At 40.8% G+C, this 16,165-nt stretch overlaps 1 protein-coding gene across 2 annotated transcripts in view; it reads right to left on the bottom strand.

Moving 5' to 3' along the window:
* The window catches only part of LOC139273964 (tumor protein D52-like), a 375,101-nt gene that overhangs the window by 232,215 nt on the left and 126,721 nt on the right, over positions 1–16,165 (bottom strand). Inside the window, exons 5-6 of one of the 2 annotated variants that reach the window (XM_070891039.1) lie at positions 6,228–6,276; positions 3,732–4,931 (exon numbers count right to left, since the gene is read on the bottom strand). In XM_070891039.1, the coding sequence (XP_070747140.1) occupies positions 4,809–4,931; positions 6,228–6,276 (172 nt within the window). In that variant the 3' untranslated portion in view covers positions 3,732–4,808. Of the gene's footprint in view, positions 1–3,731; positions 4,932–6,227; positions 6,277–16,165 lie in introns of those variants that run through there. The other variant, XM_070891045.1, reaches the window with a different exon arrangement.

The following is a 16,165-nucleotide window of genomic DNA, read 5'->3' as shown; positions in this document are numbered from 1 at the left end:
AATTTAAAGAATTCATGACCCGCAATGGGATCAAACCTGTCACCTCGGCCCCGTTTAAACCAGCCTACTATGGGCAGACAGTACAAACCATCAAACAGAGCCTTAAACGAGTCACAGAAGGCTCACTCCAAACCCGCCTGTCCCGAGTACTGCTCAGCTACCGCACGAGACCCCACTCGCTCACAGGGGTCCCCCCGGCTGAGCTACTCATGAAAAGGACACTTAAAACCAGACTCTCACTGGTTCATCCCAACCTGCATGATCAGGTAGAGAGCAGGCGGCAGCAACAAAATGTAAACGATGGTCGCGCCACTGTGTCATGGGAAATTGATCTGAAATGACCCTGTGTATGTGCTAAACTATGGACATGGTCCCAAGTCGATCGCGGGCACAGTGATAGCTAAAGAAGGGAATAGGGTGTTTGTCGTCAAACTAGACAATGGACAAATTTGTAGAAAGCACCTGGACCAAACGAGGCTGCGGTTCACAGATTGCCCTGAACAACCCACAGCAGACACCACCTTTTGAGAGCCCACAACATGCACCCAAAGGATCAACGACACCACGCCAGACCAGGAAATCAAACCCATCACACCCAGGCTCACCTAGCAGCTCTGCAGGGCCAACAACACGCCAGAACAGACATTTGTACCGAGGCGATACACCAGGGAAAGAAAGGCTCCCCACCGCCTCACCTTGTAAATAGTTTTCACTTTGACTTTGGTGGGGGGGGGGGGGGGGCGGGGGAGTGATGTGTATCTGTAAAGCACTCCCATGTTCCGCCACCAGGGAGCTCATCCCCTGAAGCCTCAAGAGATCCCAGCGTCTCTTGGGAGCACTGTATATAAGCCAGCACCGAAGGCCTGTTCCTCACTCTAGAGTGTCTTATTAAAGACTGAGGTCACTGTTACTTTAACCTCCTTGTGTGCAGCCTCATCTGTGTTAGGAACACAATAGAAACTATCCCAGATACACTATGAACTCTTCCTCAAGGCTAGCCTGGCCAATTTGATTTGTCCAATCAATATGAAGATTAAAATCGCCCATGACTATTGCCGTATCTTTCTTACAAGCCTCCATTATTTCTTTATTTATACTTTGTCCAACAGTGTAGCTACTGTTTGGGGGCCTAAAGACTACAATCACCAGTGACTTCTTCCCATTATTTCTCATCCACCCAAACTGATTCTACATCGTGATCTTCTGAGCCAATATCATTCCTCACTGCTGCACTAATCTCATTCTTTATTAACAATGCTACCCCACCTCCTTTTTCTTCGTCTATCCTTCCGAATGGTCAAATATCCCTGAATATTCAGTTCCCAGTCTTGGTCACCTTGCAACCACATCTCTGTAATGGCTATCAGATCATACCCATTTATATCTATTTGTGCTGTCAACTCATCTATCTTGTTGTGAATGCTGCATGCATTGAGATAAAGAGCTTTTAATTTTTCCCTGTTTTGAACCCACTTTCCTATACACTCTTATTTGTATACATTCTGTCCCTTCCTGTCAGGTTATCATTTCCCCCACCACTACCTTGCTCTATTGCCTTCTCCTTGCTCTTTGACTTTTTACATTTCTGCTCACCTGAACACCCCCCCCCCCCCCCCCCGGCCTCCACACACTATTTAGTTTAAAGCCGTATCTATAGCCCTAGTTATTCGATTCGCCAAGACACTCGTCCCAGCATGGTTGAAGTGGAGCCAGTCCCAACAGAACAGCTCCCTCTTACCCCAGTACTGGTGCCAGTGACCCGTGAATCAAAACCCATTTCTTCCCACACTAGTCTTTGAGCCACGTGTTCATCTCTCCAATCTTATTTACCTTATGCAAATTTGCTCGTGGCTCAGGTAGTAATCCAGAGATTACCTTATTGGTTCTGCTTTTTAATTTAGCTGCTAGCTGCTAAGTGTCCGCAGCTTGAACTCCAGCTCATCAACACAGAGCTGAAGTTCCTCGAGCTGCAGACACTTACTGCAGATATGGCCACTTGGACCTCAATGGATCAACCACATGCAACAGCAGAAACACATCACCTGTCCTGCCATCTCCAATGCATTTAATAAATTAAGTTTTCACATTTTGAAAGTTTATATTTTTAATCTCAGCTCTTAAACTAATAACCAAGAAAAAGAAAAAAATACAGACCAACCAATCACTTACCTGCTTTCCTGTGATGTCACACTTTTAGTAGTAACATTCAAAACAGAATTGGATAAATACTTGAAAGGGAAAAAATTACAGGGCTATGGGAAAAGAGCAGGCGAGTGGGTTAATTGGAGAGAGATACCAAAGAGCCTGCACAGACATGTGCCAAATGGCCTCCTTCTCTGCTATATCATTCTATAATTCTATATAATTTCTCTTCTTTAACATGTTCCTTCATGAAAACTCAAAGTAAAAACAAAACATGAACCAAACTACAGAAAATAATCAAACTGCATTGGTCCTTGAAAATGTAAAAATAAATGCACACCATAATTAGCTAACACTGACCAACCATGTGAACTTTATGCATCAAAGTCCTAACACTGAAAAGATCTTGCATTTATATAGCACCTTTCACAACCTAGGACATTCCAAAGTGCTTTACAGCCAATGAAGTACTTTTGAAATGTATTCACTGATAATTGTGGATGAGGAAGGCCATTTCAGCACAATTTAGTTCATCCAATCAGAAATACCCCAATCCCTTTTAAAGCATCCAATGGTTTCTTAAATGATTCCAGAGTTTTTGTCTTTACTCATCTATCTGCAAGTCCATTCCATCGGTGATCATTATGTGTGAAGAACTTTGAGATCAGTTCCCTTTGTCATACTATTGTAATGAATGTAAAGTCATATTCTGAATTTACCTTTTCCATTCCCTTAAGAATTTTGCATACCTCCAAGATCAACTCAGAGACTTCCTTTCCATGTCTCAATTTTTCTCATAGCTCAGACGCCTGCCATGAGGGAATCAACCTCATGGTTCATCTTTACACTGCCTCCCCCAGCACTTGTTTTGCAGTGACCTAAACCAGATAAAGTACTCAAGGTGGAATCTGACCAGAATACTAAATAGTTTGATCACAATTCCCTCTGAACAGGTTTCTTTCACCTGTAATCCCAGAGCTTCCACACAATCTAGAGCCATCTACAATGGTTCATGACTTGGCTTATTTTCCGACTGCAACTATGACCAATTCCTGCTGAATTCCCAACCTCTACATATCATTACATGACATTCTTTTACTATATGGCATTCCTACATAGCTCAGAGGTAAACACATTCTGTAGCAGAGATTACACTTGAAATATTTCCTGGCTGCTTTAATTCTAAATTAAATTAGCGCTGCTCAGAGGTTCCTATCATTTTAATACATTACATGCTTATTAGTGCATTTTGTGTATTTTCTTTTTTTACAAACAGATCGTCCATGGTGTTGCTCACAGCAAGTGAGATGATAGATAAGCTGCAAGGACAGGAATGTTATACCAATAATAAACAATTTATTATTCTAATGGAGGATTTGGATCACCCAAGTACACAATGTCTACACTGGCTGTCATTCAGAACTTAATTGTTTGGGCAGGGACTTTTGCAGATTGGAATGTGGTTATTTTCAGGTAAGGTTAGTAGTAGTACAGATCTGAAGCATTTAGTATTGAGGTTGTTTTGCATCGACAACAAAATATTTTTAATGCATCAATGGGCCAAATCTTAATTCTAGGGAGACAAACAATTTCACAATAAACATTTGCCATCTTTATTAAAAGTGTTGGTTTTTTTTTTACAGAACATACCAATTTAATATCGTGACCGTACAGTATTTCATCTAGCTTAGTGAACAAAAACAAAATTACCATTTTACAATGTTAACATTGAACTCATGAACCTCAAATATTTCAAATATGCATTAATGCGACATCTTTTAATCAATGCTATCCATTCATTTGGTCTTCAACACTCAGACCCAAAATTCTGAACCTTAACTGCTGCTAACTGCCAACATGCATTAAAATGAGAAGCAAGTGTACATTTACAATCACCTCTCAGATATAAACAGATCCAAGTCACAAAACTATAAGCCCTTACGCAAGAAAATACTTTGCCATGTATTAATGCGAAAACTAGATGGATAGGATTTTATTTTAAAATAGCAAAAAAGATCCACATTATGTCTGAAGCGAATGCTAAGTAGTGGAAAATTCTGTTCAGATTATGGAATTTTCCTACAAATGTGTCTTGAACTATATAGCTGGAACACTTAACACCTCCCAGAAGCAAGAAAGATCTTCCATCATGTCTTTAATAGACAGTTACTATTAAAATAACTGTACACAAAACATAAGCCCATCACTTTTAAGCTTGAACCATAGCTTGGGTCTGCTCGTCATCAAATTCATGCTGTGCAATATTTCGATAGTTCAAAATAATCCACTCTGGAAAAACGGGTGTGCAAATGTAATCCATCTCAACTGAATATTCCACACATTAAGATAGTTTCTCTGTGGTATAATGTGAGGCATAGTTTTGGAATAGTCATTCAAGTCTTGAGGAGCATTTTCACCAAAAAGTATTCCACTTAAAACAAAGCAATTTTTGCTCTTGAGGGCCAAAGTAGATTAATTAATACAAATCACAATTTTTAAGTGTAGTAATCTAGGGCCGGGTCAGATCTTGTGAGCTGTTAAATGCAACATGCAATTTAGTGAGACATAGGCACAACTGATGGAAGAAAGCCATTATTTGCAACTACTAGTACTATGTGCTTGATTTGTAACATGTGTCAAAGGCAAACCAGACTTAAAACAGCATTTTAATGAGCTTCTTGAACATCTGAAACCTCTTCTGTAATGGACTCTGTAGCACTTGCGTTTGCTGCAGAGTTTAGAACGTTCCCAAAATCACCACCTCCTTCCTTGTTGCCTGCGACCTTGGACTTAAAAAAAAAGAGTCAAATGAATACAGACAACTATAAAATATGGTGAAAGTACAATGTGAAATGAGACTGCTAAAAGCACGTACTAAAATAGTCTTGCAAATTCATTACAGTAATGTTTTGACAAGTCATTAATCAGCATGGAAATGGAGTTATGTTTCACAAAATGTATTAAAACATCAAGCTAAAACCAGTCAATGAATTGACTGTATGAAGCTTCACTGCACTGTACCCATGTTAAAACTATATAATCTTGCAAAATTTCAAATTAAAAAAAGATTTTTTAGATCACTTAACTAGAAAGCTCACATTTATTCTCTCTTCTACCAAAGCGTAATAGTTCAAGCTACTACATAGCAGATCTCTTTTCTCATCTCTGTAGAAAGATAAGGAAAGAAGAGAGGCTTTCATTTTGGGTTAATTGGTGGAAATGTAACATGCAACCTCGTACTTTGTGGAACTGTATGTTTGCAATCAAGCAACAGTGCCACACCACCATTTGTTTTTTGAGATGACTGGCTCAGGTGCAACACAAGACCTCAAGATTCATGTAAATTTTTAAGATGGTAAGTAACAGAGGAATCCATGATCCTTCATGTCATTAAAGATCAGAACAAGTACTGCTACTTTTCCACTTTCAGGCAGCACAGATTGAGTCTCTGCTGCTAACCTAAACTAAAATGGATGGAGCTATTCCAGGTTATGGGAGCCCCGCCCTGTAACCAATATTGTGGGCCAGCTCACACTGCAATATGTGTGCACACTAGGTCCGTGCAGCAGAGCTGGTCTCCAGTCGTCTTGGTTAATCCTTGCCACTGAACCAAGACCTAGCTCAGTCAAGCCCATGTGGTGGCTGGTGTGCAACGGCCACCACACATGAAAAAAATCCATGCACAGGCATCTTCCACCCTTCAATATGTAGTTCAGGACCTGGATTATTAGGTCCTTGAGTGAAACACCTGTGAACTCATCCCTTTTTGGCATGGAAGCAAGTCATTCTCGATACGAGGGACCGCCTATGATGATGATTGTTAGGGAAAGGGATCGGAAGCAGAAGGTCTCCATGTATCAACAAATTTGATGATTTTTTTTTTTTTAAAAAGACCACATAAATATGCATCCATCCTCCAGGTATACAAAGGGGGAGGCACTTCAAAGTTCTGGCACTCTACATTTTATGTCCCTGAAACCATAGGTTTAAGCTTTATATTACAAGAGTTTTCTTCACCAACCCAAGCAGTTTTTTAAAAAAAAGTTAAGACATGAATTGTATTGCAACTTTCTTGCATTATTTACCTTTAAGTTTTCAACTCTATCTTCAAATGATTTGAAAGTTGGTGAATTTCTGAAAGAATAGAAAAAAAATGTTTTAACACTTACACATCCAATAACATAAAATGACAATTTCTCACCCTCATTCCAGGTTCAGTCATAACATTTTAAAAACAGTCAAATTTAGTTTTGTTTTCTAAACTATTGCAGAATGATAGACTGACATTCACCTTTCCCCAATTTTTTTAAAAACTAGCATTTGATAACTTTACAGGTCATACAGAACTGACACGGAACTAAATAAAATTAACTTTGGTGGCATTAAAGAACAGAAAGTAGTTATGTGCATGTCCATGAATCATTTAAAAACATGCATTTAGACCATTATTTCAAAACAAAGATAGAGGATCAATGTAGTTCAATGCATAAAATGTTCCAAGTGACTGGAGTGCATTATCTGCCCTAAAAAAATTAAATCTTTAACAAACTACAGTAGCACTAGAATAAAGTAACATTTGAAAAAACTTGTTTAAGGCATGTTCTTCCCTTTTCTTAGGAATGCCATATCACATACTATTCCCTGCTGGAAAAATGGGTGTGTGGCTGCTTCACCAATATAGCAATGAACTCAACAGCGAGGAGACATGCAAGAACAGCTAGTGAAACTTGGATTTGATTTTTTTTCTCCATCTTGAGAGGGAAGTGCTTTTACTTCAGCTGAGTGTGAACCCATACCTGACTCTCAGTTGTACAGGATAGCTGGGGTTTTGTGCTCGTACAATGGGTCATCCACGCAGCTCCATTATCAAGAATAAACTTTCCCTCTCTCCCACCCATCAAAACCATGCCAAAAAGTGACCAGCAACTGAATTTAAAAGTTGTAATTTCTACCACCCTCACAATGAAGGCTAGAAATTTCAGATCAAGGAAAGCCACAAGAGCAGAGTCAGTATTAAAATGTGCAAACAAAACTTTCAAATATTACTCTATGGCATCTGCTAACTACAACGTAGCTAAACACAAATTTTATACACAATGAATTAGCAATAACGTTTTACTTCAATGCATTGTTATAATACAGTACCTCATAGCAGGCATGCTAATTGAGTGTCGTAGAGAGTGAATGCTAATCGGCCAGCATTAAGGAAACAGCAGAAAGTTAGTTTAAAAACAAGTACAACTCCATTTACTATACTAAACAGATCAATAGGAAGGCAACAGGTTCTTGATACAATTGTTCAGCAGACTATCTTTCTACATTCAACATTACAACCAGCCATGCATTTCTATTTCCAAGTACCGTTTAGTTTCACAAATTGTACATTGATTTTGTACTTCAATATTTAAAAGTTCACCTTTCTTACCTAAAAGAATGTGAAAAAGCATGTAATCTGCAGGATGCCATCATGAGACGGTGAGCATTAACAACAAAAGTGAACACAAGACAAATCACTAAATTTGATCGATTTTAAACATTTCAAACTTTACTATCCTTAGTAATAGTAAAGGACAATTCTAAAGTAGCCAGATTTTTCAGAAGTAGTTTACAGGATATATCCATAAGCCATAGTCAGCTCCTGAATAGACAATGGCCTAGTCACAAGGGTGTAGATATATATTCTTGTGGAAGCTTTTTAAAAAGTTTAAATATAAGGATATACAAAACGAAGTGCATCTGAAAGATATTATAGTTCTTTGCAGTGCTCCTTGACCCATCTTGTAAGTTTATAATACTCTCAGCCTAAATACATTAAGGTTTAAGATGGAGTTATATAGAACAACTCTGGTCCATTTGCTCCAGGAGTCAAGAAAACAAAAAAAAAATTCAATTGCTTAAATTTCAGTTTAAAAAAAAGTAAATTATTGTTTCAGTTCCAAAAGCAGAAAACTATATAGCAATGACAGAATAATTTTCCAAAATTCTACTTCACAGTTTGAACGTTGGGTCAGATGTTAGTAACATGCACTAGAAAAACTTCTAATTATAAAAAAAAACTTGGTTTTGATCAAGAATCAAATGGCATTAATATAAAACCCAGCAGAGATAAATACACTAGAAAAATGAGTGCAAGCAGAAATTCAGTAGCATCTCTGGTCCAAGTTTAAAATTCTAGAACAGGATACACCACTCCCATTCAGAAATCATGATCAATGCATAAAATGTCTTACAAAGTAGTCAAGCATTAAATCAAGATTCAACTGTAAAGATTACAAATGCTAGCGTTAAATGACCCATCACGTAGGTTAAAAGGGCAAGCTGCCAAATTTACATATAATCCTAAAAGGAGAATTCCTGACATTTAGCAGCATTTCGCAAGTCACATGATTACCGTATTTTATGCTTCAGAATTGGTAGTTAGAGGCAATTTGTAACAGATACTTGTTGAACTTCCGCCAAATATAACATGGAAGTTCTGCTCCAGCACCATTATGAATGGTGTTTGTAGTCCACAATCCATTCAGTGTGTCAAATTGGGACGTGTCACAAATGTTTGTTCCCAGAATGCTGCCAACTGCTTCCTTTTTTTTTCCCCCTCCTCAATTTTCTTCCCTCCTCTTATGATTCTGACTTGAGATCGGGGTATTGCTCGGATGCCAGAAGCCCTCCAGTACCTCATGCAAGCCTCGACAATAACTGCCAGGCCATTGAAGCACCATCACAGATTCAGATCCTTCCCTCACATGATAAACTTGTGTACTTTCTGGTGTTGGTCACTATAGAGAGAGATCAAGAGTGGCAACTGCTACAATGATTTCTCTCTCTTATAGCCTAGTGGTATTGAAGCCAATTGTTACACCCCTACTGACGACGGTATCGCCTAAAACACGATAAAGCAGAACTTGGGACTTCTGAATGATTAGTACCCAACTAGGTGCTGCAGTAACCAGCAATTCTAAAGCATAAAACAGTAGCAAGAGAGAGAGAGAGAGAGAGAGAGCGCGTGATATCAAATGTACAAGTATGTCCTTTCATAAAAAGGATTATGGCAAACTTCAGTAGAATATAATTCCTGCTTTAAGTGAAGTCAACAGACAGTCAAATATCCTCATTATGCTATGATTTGTCTGCAGCAGTACAATTGCAACACTTCAGAAATCCTGAAAATCAATCCAGTCAGAGAATGATCCAAGGTGGTATGCAAGCAATGAAGTAATGCTGTAGTGATTCTAGCAACGCCTGGGCCCAAATATTCCTGTGGCCAGAGAGAACATAAGTCGCATTTACACCCAGGAAAAAGGGGGAAGGCAGTATATGCGCTGCATCACAGCTCTATCAGGAATCCATCTTGTTTGGTCCAGACCTTTAAATTCCAGTCAGATGCGGGAAAGGGTAGAGAACACTCATAAAAAGGGGGTGTTTTTGGTGATTGGAGTCCCCAAGCTAGTGTGAGCTGAAAAGATTTAACCAAAATAAAATTCATCGCCCCACTTAGGCTTCTTTATAAGGGAGCATTGGCTCAATTTAGCACAGCCACCACTGATGCGCTCTTGTAAGTGCAGGTATGCCACACTATGTAAAGCACCTGGTCCGTGGAACATGAACACATGCGCCCGCACACATATTCCAAGTTTACGAAAACTGGAAGAAAATTGTGTGCAGTCAATATGTTTAATGTATTTCACTTGTGCAAACAGGTTAGCAAAAGAACCCAAATTAAATGTTTGAAAGTTAGCTGAAGGTTACGCTCCCGGTGAGATTTCTTGCCACACCAGAATGCAGCAAAATAGGTATAGAGGAATAATGTCAGATCCAGAAATAGAGTTCTTTCTTACTTCAAAACAAACAGACAAATCACAAGCAGCGTCGAGGAGGCGGACGGGAGTTTGAGAGGCCTATAAAGGCCCAGCGGGATTCCGTGGATCGGCGGCAGTGTCGAGGAGGCGGAGCGGGAGTTCGTGAGGCCTATAAAGGCCAGCTGGTGCAGGGGAAGGTGGTAAACAAAGAAATCGAAAGGTGACTTCACAGCCAAGGGGATAAATAATTGGCTGGTGATAGGGAAAAGAAAAAGAAAAACTACTTACCAATTAGTAGGTAACTTTTAGCATTGTTGTTGCCAAATTAAGTTAATCTCGGGGTGAAGTCACGGCTGGAGAGCTCGGACACGTGTTATGCTCCTCCTGTGCTATGTGGGAACTCTGACGCTTCCAGCATCCCTGATGACTACATGTGCGGGAAGTGTATCCGCCTGCAGCACCTGACAGACCGCATTGCGGCACTGGAGCTGCAGGTGGATTTACTCTGGAGCATCTGTGATGCTGAGGATGTCGTGAATAGCACATTTATTGAATTGGCCACATCGCAGGTAGAGAGTACACAGCGAGTTAGGGGATGGTTGACCAACAGGAAAAGCAGTGGAAGGAAGGTAGTGCAGAGGTCCCCTGTGGTCATCCTCCTGCAAAACAGATACACCGCTTTGGGTACTGTTAAGGGGGATGACTCATCAGGGGAGTGCAGCAGCAGCCAAGTTCATGGCACCGTGGGTGGCTCTGCTGCACAGGAGGGGAGGAAAAAGACTGGGAGAGCTATAGTGGTAGGGAATTCTATTGTAAGGGGAATAGATAGACGTTTCTGTGGCCGCAATCGAGAATCCAGGATGGTATGTTGCCTCCCTGGTGCAAGGGTCAAGGATGTCTTGGAGCAGGTGCAGGGCATTTTGAAATGGGAGGGTGAACAGCCAGTTGTCATGGTGCATATAGGTACCAACAAATTTAGGGAGCTAGGAGTTAAATTAAAAAGTAGGACCTCAAAAATGTAGTAATCTCAGGATTGCTACCAGTGCCACGTGCTAGTCAGAGTAGGAATCACAGGATAGCTCAGATGAATACATGGCTTGAGGAGTGGTGTAGAAGGGAGGGATTCAAATTCCTGGGACATTGGAACCGGTTCTGGGGGAGGTGGGACCAGTACAAACCGGACCGTCTGCACCTGGGCAGGACCGGAACCAATGTCCTAGGGGGAAGTGTTTGCTAGTGCTGTTGGGGAGGGGTTAAACTAATATGGCAGGGGGATGGGAACCTATGCAGGGAGACAGAGGGAAGTAAAATAGGAGCAGAAGCAAAAGATAGAAGGAAGAAAAGTAAAAGTGGAGGGCAGAGAAACCCAAGGCAAAGATCAAAAAGGGCCACATTGCAGGAAAATTCTAAAAGGGCAAAGTGTGTTAAAAAGGCAAGCCTTAAGGCTCTGCCTCAATGCGATGAGTATTCGTAATAAAGTGGACGAATTTACTGCGCAGGCAGCAATTAATGAATATGATATAATTGGCATCACGGAGACATGGCTCCAGGGTGACCAAGGCTGGGAACTCAACATCCAGGGGTATTCAACATTCAGGAAGGATAGACAGAAAGGAAAAGGAGGTGCGGTAGCATTGCTGGTTAAAGAGGAAATTAACGCAATAGTAAGGAAGGATATTAGCTTGGATGATGTGGAATCTGTATAGGTATGCTAGTGGGAGTTGTTTACAGACCACCAAACAATAGTAGTGAGGTTGGGGACAGCATCAAACAAGAAATTAGGGATGCGTGCAAGAAACGTACAGCAGTTATCATGGGCGACTTTAATCTACATACAGATTGGGCTAACCAAACTGGTAGCAATACGATGGAGGAGGATTTCCTGGAGTGTATTAGGGATGGTTTTCTGGACCAATATGTCGAGGAACCAACTAGAGGGCTGGCCATCCTAGGCTGGGTGACGTGTAACGAGAAAGGACTAATTAGCAATCTTGTTGTGCGAGGCCTCTTGGGGAAGAGTGACCACAATATGGTAGAATTCTTCATTAAGATGGAGAGTGACAGTTAATTCAGAGACTAGGGTCCTGAACTTAAGGAAAAGTAACTTTGATGGTATGAGACGTGAATTGGCTAGAATAGACTGGCAAATGAAACTTAAAGGGTTGACGGTGGATGAGCAATGGCAAACATTTAAAAACCACATGGATGAACTTTAACAATTGTACATCCCTGACTGGAGTAAAAATAAAACTGGGAAGGTGGCTCAACTATGGCTAACAAGGGAAATTAGGGATAGTGTTAAATCCAAGGAAGAGGCATATAAATTGGCTAGAAAAAACAGCAAACCTGAGGACTGGGAGAAATTTAGAATTCAGCAGAGGAGGACAAAGGGTTTAATTAGGAGGGGGAAATAGAGTATGAGAGGAAGCTTGCCGGGAGCATAAAAACTGACTGCAAAAGCTTCTATAGATATGTGAAGAGAAAAAGATTAGTGAAGACAAACGTAGGTCCCTTGCAGTCAGATTCAGGTGAATTTATAATGGGGAACAAAGAAATGGCGGACCAGTTGAACAAATACTTTGATTCTGTCTTCACGAAGGAAGACACAAATAACCTTCCGAAAGTACTAGGGGACCGAGGGTCTCGTGAGAAGGAGGAACTGAAGGATATCCTTATTAGGCAGGAAATTGTGTTAGGGAAATTGATGGGATTGAAGGCCGATAAATCCCTGGGGCCTGATAGTCTGCATCCCAGAGTACTTAGGGAAGTGGCCCAAGAAATAGTGGATGCATTGGTGATCATTTTCCAACAGTCGATCGACTCTGGATGAGTTCTTATGGACTGGAGGGTAGCTAATGTAACACCACTTTTTAAAAATGGAGGGAGAGAAAACAGGGAATTAGAGACTGGTTAGCTTGACATCAGTAGTGGGGAAAATGTTGGAATCAATTATTAAAGATGAAATAACAGCGCATTTGGAAAGCAGTGACAGGATAGGTCCAAGTCAATATGGATTTATGAAAGGGAAATCCTGCTCGACAAATCTTCTGGAATTTTTTGAGGATGTAACTAGTAGAGTGGACAAGGGAGAACCAGTGGATGTGGTGTATTTGGACTTTCAAAAGGATTTTGACAAGGTCCCACACAAGAGATTGGTGTGCAAAATTAAAGCACATGGTATTGGGGGTAATGTACTGACGTGGATAGAGAACTGGTTGGCAGACAGGAAGCAGAGAGTCGGGATAAACTGGTTCTTTTCAGAATGGCAGGCAGTGACTAGTGAGGTGCTGCAGGGCTCAGTGCTGGGACCCCAGCTATTTGCGATATACATTCATGATTTAGATGAAGGAATTGAGTTTATTATCTCCAAGTTTGCAGATGACACTAAACTGGGTGGCGCTGTGAGCTATGAGGAGGACGCTAAGAGACTGCAGGGTGACTTGGACAGGTTAGGTGAGTGGGCAAATGCATGGCAGATGCAGTATAATGTGGATAAATGTGAGGTTATCCACTTTGGGGGCAAAAACACGAAGGCAGAATATTATCTAAATGGAGGCAGATTAGGAAAAGGAGAGGTACAAAAGACCTGGGTGTCATGGTACATCAGTCATTGAAAGTTGGCATGCAGGTACAGCAGGCAGTAAAGGCGGCAAATGGTATTTTGGCCTTCATAGCTAGGGGTTTTGAGTATAGGAGCAAGGAGGTCTTACTGCAGTTGTACAGGACCTTGGTGTGGCCTCAACTGTAATATTGTGTTCAGTTTTGGTCTCCTAATCTGAGGAAGGATGTTCTTGCTATTGAGGGAGTGCAGCGAAGGTTCACCAGACTGATTCCCGGGATGGCTGGACTGTATTACAAGGAGAGACTGGAACGACTGGGCCTTTATTCACTGGAGTTTAGAAGGATGAGAGGGGATCTCATAGAAACATAAAATTCTGACGGGACTGGACAGGTTAGATGCAGGAAGAATGTTCCCGATGTTGGGGAAGTCCAGAACCAGGGGACACTGTCTAAGGATAAGGGGTAAGCCATTTAGGACTGAGATGAGGAGAAACTTCTTCACTCGAGAGTTGTTAGCCTGTGGAATTCCCTACCGCAGAGAGTTGTTGATGCCAGTTCATTGGATATATTCAAGAGGGAGTTAGATGTGGCCCTTACGGCTAAAGGGATCAAGGGGTATGGAGAGAAAGCAGGAAAGGGGTACTGAGGTGAATGATCAGCCATGATCTTATTGAATGGTAGTGCAGGCTCAAAGGGCCGAATGGCCTACTCCTGAACTATTTTCTATGTTTCTATGAATGAGCTATTACTTCAGAGAATGACCATACCCGATTTCAGAAATTCTCTCTTGAAGGTTATATTTTGGATTATATTCATCAGTGATTAAGCACTACAACAAATTCACTTCACACTTCATGTTCAGCAGCTGTTCAGTCCTGAATCAATACTAAACTACCGTAGTACTAAACTACACATGTTGAGAACAGGACAAGCATGATGTCATCAGCAAGCCTTAAGGCCAAAATGTCTTACATCTGCAAAACCTTACGATCATTTTTCCAAGACTAGAAAGGGAAAAACAAATGTACACAAGGAACACAATTTAACCTGCTGCTTACAGACATTACTAAGCTATTTTCAAATGGCATATCTGCGTGTCCAGAGCTGTAAGCTACTACATTGTTGGATATCCTTATTGGGAGAAGGGCCGGGGGGGGGGGGTGGGGGTGGGGAGGAGGAGGAGGAGGAGGAGGAGGAGGAGGAGGAGGAGAAGAAAGTAGAGAATACTATGGGTTTTATGGCAAATAAAGCAGTAAGAAAAACAACTGCATTACCTGCCTTCAAATGGAAGCACCCTCTACGTACTGGAGAAGGAAGCCCAGGTTGACAAGAGGGGGAAAATGGGGTTCCTCCAAGACAGTGGGACATCATCCAAGTGAATTTTCCTCTTTGGTACTATATAGAGATGCTCTTTTGGGAAAAGGCATCAGTTCTTTTCCAGTCGTGGCAGAACACAGAGTTAACTATTTTATAGCATGTAATCCTCTAACAGGTTGAGTGGGATCTTGGTATGCAGAGGATACTTCCATTCAAGAAATGTAGACAAAGAATGTTTAGATTGCCTACCTTTGCTCTTCATTCCAGCATCTTCCACAGGTCACAGTCAGTAGTATTTAAGAGGAGGGGTTGGTTGTGGGAGGAAAGGCAACCTTCTCAATCTAGACGAAACACCTTCCTCCAGAACAGACCTGCCAAAGTGCAAGTCATCCTTAACCAACAAACCCAAGGAATAATGCCAAGAAAAACTATGGGTCGTTCCAAGTCACAGCCTTGCATATGCAGTTTATAGTAACCTAAAGGTTAGCCTATGATGGTAGTTCTAGTAGAATGACTGTTAAAATTCTATCTGAAGATTTCTACATGCTATATACTACAATGCAGAATACATTATAGCAGTTGTTTTTCCAGTCATTGTTTGAACCAGGAAATACATGTTTCATGCGATAAAAATAGTTGGCTAATAGTCTCAAATATCAATACAAGCCAAAATTGTATTTATAACTATAAAATGGAATCTATGCTCGAACACATGTTCCTGAGGTGGAGGACAAGAGAAAGGAAAATAGTTTTACTGCAAATGAAACTAAATTACTTTAGGTATTAATTTCTGATGTAGTCCGAGGACATCTACCATGCCAGATAAGATACAATTATTTAAGTACCAATGCCTGGAGTTTACTTTTCCAGTTGAGACAAGCACAATGAGAAAAGGTGTTCTCCACAGTAGAAATGTTAATGTTTGTAATGCAAAAACTTGAAAATACGGTACACAAGGTTACAAAGCATTATGTTAAATTCCCAAGGAAAAGTTGAAAGAACACATGTACGTCCAGATTTCTAAACTTTTTTCACAAAACAGGATTCAAAATTATGTTCCTGAAAGTGAACAATCTTGAGAAAAGCTAGGAACGCTTACATTAAGCTGCATCATGAACCCCACTAGAACTTGGCTGTCGACCTCGGCTTAAAAAGATGTTGAGCGCACTCCAAGATTTCACATGACAATAGATACACGTTTCCCCAAACTAGATTGTGACTCGCCAATCTCCCAAGGTAGATTGCATGAATAATTATCCATCTTCTTTTCAAAGATGTTTCCTGACTGTAATTGCATTCGTTAAAAGGCAATTTTTGTGTATGTAAGGAATTCCAAGTCAAATCAAAAA

Source organism: Pristiophorus japonicus, chromosome 1 (assembly GCF_044704955.1).
Source record: "Pristiophorus japonicus isolate sPriJap1 chromosome 1, sPriJap1.hap1, whole genome shotgun sequence".
NCBI lineage: Eukaryota > Metazoa > Chordata > Chondrichthyes > Pristiophoridae > Pristiophorus > Pristiophorus japonicus.
This window is presented reverse-complemented; position numbering and strand designations above follow the sequence as displayed.